This window comes from Bos javanicus, chromosome X (assembly GCF_032452875.1).
Source record: "Bos javanicus breed banteng chromosome X, ARS-OSU_banteng_1.0, whole genome shotgun sequence".
In the NCBI taxonomy this organism is placed as follows: Eukaryota; Metazoa; Chordata; class Mammalia; order Artiodactyla; family Bovidae; genus Bos; species Bos javanicus.
Window position 1 is genome coordinate 93,428,794 of NC_083897.1, and position 3,580 is coordinate 93,432,373.

General features: G+C 39.4%; 1 protein-coding gene across 1 annotated transcript; it reads left to right on the forward strand.

The window, feature by feature from the left end:
• Positions 1-651: 651 nt before the first annotated feature.
• On the forward strand, positions 652-3,277 carry LOC133242523 (high mobility group protein B3-like). Its single transcript, XM_061408704.1, has one exon. It carries the CDS (start codon positions 1,113-1,115, stop codon positions 1,944-1,946), a length of 834 nt encoding a protein of 277 aa, XP_061264688.1. The 5' UTR covers positions 652-1,112; the 3' UTR covers positions 1,947-3,277.
• Positions 3,278-3,580: the final 303 nt, after the last annotated feature.

Sequence of the window (3,580 nt, forward strand, 5' to 3'; positions counted from 1 at the left end):
GTAAAGAATCCACCTGCAATGCAGGAGACCTGGGTTTGATCCCTGGGTTAGGAAGATCCCCTGGAGAAGGGAATGGCTACCCACTCAGTATTCTTGCCTGGAGAATCCCATGGACAGAGGAGCCTGGCAGGCTAAAGTCCATGGGGTCGCAAAGAATCAGACATGACTGAGCAACTAACACTTTCACACTTTTTACACATATATGAACCCCAGTGTAACCACAAATCAAAGACCTATTAATATAATAGATACACAAAAACCAAAAAGAAAGACGTAAAAACGTACTGCTAAATAAAGTCATCAAACCATATGTAGAAACAAAATGAAGAAGAAATGAACAGAGCATAATTACCAGAACCACTGTGAAACAGGACAAAAATGAAAATAAGTACATAATTATCAACAATTACTTTAAATGTCAACAGAATAAATGCTCTGGTCAAAAGACTTAAAGTGGTTGATTGGATAAAAACAATACCCTTCAATATCCTGCCTACAAGAAACTCACTTCAGGGCTATTAGACACAGACTGAAAGAGGCATGTCATTTGTTGGATCATAGAGAAAGCAAGGGAATACCAGAAAAGCATCTGCTTCATTGACTGTGCTAAAACCTCTGGCTGTGTGGATCACAACAAACTGTGGAAAATTTCTAAATAAAGAGATGGGAATACCAGACCATCTTACCTGTTTCCTGAGAAACCTGTATGCAGGTCAAGAAGCAACAGTAAGAACCAGACATGGAACAGCAGACTGGTTCAAAATTGGGAAAGGACTACAACAAGGCTATATATTGTCACCTTACTTATTTAATTTATATGCAGAGTACATCGTGTGAAATGCCAGGTTGGATGAATCACAAGCTGGAATCAAAATTGCTGGGAGAAATATCAACAACCTCAGACATGCAGATGATACTACCCTAATGGCAGAGAGTGAAGAGGAACTAAAGAGCCTCTTGATGAGGGTGAAAGAGGAGCGTGAAAAAGCTGGCTTGAAACTCAACATTTAAAAAAACTAAGATCATGGCATCCGGTCCCATCACTTCATGGAAAATAGAAGGGGAAAAAGTGGAAGAAGTGACAGATTTTATTTTCTTGGGCTCCAAAATCAATGCAGACAGTGACTGCAGCCATGAAATTAAAAGATGCTTGCTCCTTGGAGGCAACTCTTGTGGATGCAGCTACACGAGGCTGTGGAGTACTGAGCTATGCATCATGCCCTGGGCTGCACAGACTAGTGAATAATACAGTCAAGATGGCTAAAGGTGATCCTGAGAAACCAAAGGGCAAGATGTCTGCTCATGCCTTCTTTGTGCAGATGTGCAGAAAGAAACATAAGAAAACCCCCAAGGTCCCTGTCAATTTTGCTGAATTTTCCAAGAAATGCTCTGAGAGATGGAAGACCATGTCTGGGAAAGAGAAGTCTACATTTGATGAAATGGCAAAGTCAGATAAAGTGCACTATAATCAGGAAATGAAGGATTATGGATCAGCTAAGGGAGGCAAGAAGAAGGACCCTAATGCCCCCAAGAGACCACCGTCTGGATTTTTCCTATTCTTCTCTGAATTCTGCTCCAAAATCAAGTCTACAAACCCTGGCATCTCTATTGGAGATGTGGCAAAGAAGCTGGGTGAGATGTGGAATAACTTAAGTGACAGTAAGAAGCAGCTATACATCAACAAGGATGCAAAGCTAAAGAAGTATGAGAAGGATGTTGCAGACTATAAAGGGGAGTTTGATGGTACCAAGGGTCCTGCTAAAGTTGTCCAGAAAAAGGTGGAAGAGGAAGAGGATAAGGAGGAAGAGGATGAATTAAAAAAAAAACTGTTGATCTGTCTGTCTCCTTGTGAAAACCTTAGAGTAGGGAGCACCATGATTGACACACCTCTCACCCAAGACATGTCTGTTGCCCTCATTAGGTTTAACTACCCAACTGGATCATGATCATATTGTAGTCTCTCAAAGTGCTCTAGCAATTAGCAGTGGTTTACATGAAGTGGCCATGGGTGTATGGAGCACCTGGAAACTGTATCAAAGTTATACATATTTCCAAACATTTTTAAAATGAAAAGGCTCTCATCTTCTCCTCACTCTGTGCACTTTGCTGTTGGTGTGACAAGACATTTAAAAATATTTCTGGCATTTTTTTTTTTTTTAATTTGGAAGGTGGTGTGTTAACTCTATGGTCATTGGCTAGAAATCCCGAGTTCTCAACTGATTACATAGCTATAGTTTGTGAAAAAAAAGAACAAAGCAACCAAGACACACTCTTGACGCTCCTTGCTTGGTGTGGAGGCTGTGGGGGTGATGCCTTCTGGAGGGGCCGTAGCTCAGGGTGTGCACTGTGGGGCATCCATTTAGCTTCAGGTTGTCATGTTTTTGTATATAGTGACATAGCATCCCATTGCCATTCTTAGCTGTGGAAAAGGAGGAGGGTCACCTGGCATGAGAAGTGTTCTGGATCCTTTTTAGTTGAAGTGTGGTTTTTTAAGCTGGTTTTTTTTTTTTTTTTTTTTAAACAAACCATAGAACTCTTCACTGTAAGCAAAGCCAAGAGCCACTGCACCAGTGAAAGTTCAAGAACCTTCTGTACTAAACACAATCTGCAACATTGTTATTTTTTTGTATGTTTAGAATGCTGAAATGTTTTTGAAGTTAAATAAACAGTATTACATTTAAAAGATGCTTGCTCCCTGGAAGGAAAGCTATGACAAACCTAGACAGCATATTAAAAAGCAGAGATATCACTTTGCAGACAAAGGTACATATAGTCAAAGCTATGATTTTTCCAGTAGTGATGTATGAATGTGAGAGTTGAACTGTAAAGAAGGCTGAGCATTGAAGAATTGATGCTTTTGAATTGTGGTGCTGGAGAAGACTCTGCAGAGTCCCTTGGATCACAAAGAGATCAAACCAATAAATCCTAAAGGAAATCAACCTGAACATTCATCAGAAGAACTGACTCTGAAGCTGAATATCCAATACTTTGGCCACCTGATGCAAAGAGCTGACTTATTGGAAAAGTCCCTGATGCTGGGAAAGATTGAAGGCAAAAAGAGAAGGAGGTGGCAGAGAATGAGATGTTTAGCTAGCACCACTGACTCAATGGACATGAACTTGAGCAAACTCTGGGAGATAGTGAAGGACAGAGGAGCCCAGTGTGCTGCAGTCCATGGGATTGCAAAGAGTTGGACACAATTTAGCGACAATACAGTATAGTAATATGTACAGGAAAAATGTATTAATAGATGAATTAAAATTGGCAAAGTGTTGATAATTCACTGAGTGATTCATTATTATTCATAGGTATTTGTTATAGTATTCTCTCTCATTTTGTGTATGTTTGAAATTTCCCATAATAAAACATTAAAAAAATAAAGTTTTGGTTTTCCTGTCAGAACAAGATCAGTGACAGAGTGAAAGAAAAAGATCTAAGAAAATATACTATTTAAGGTGGGAAAAGAAGGATTTTCTTAGGAAAATGTGATCTTGAGAACACACTACACAGAGATGAAGGGGAAATAGAAGATACACTTAAGAATCTAAAGCTTCTTAAAGATGTAACTAGAAAACAAGGA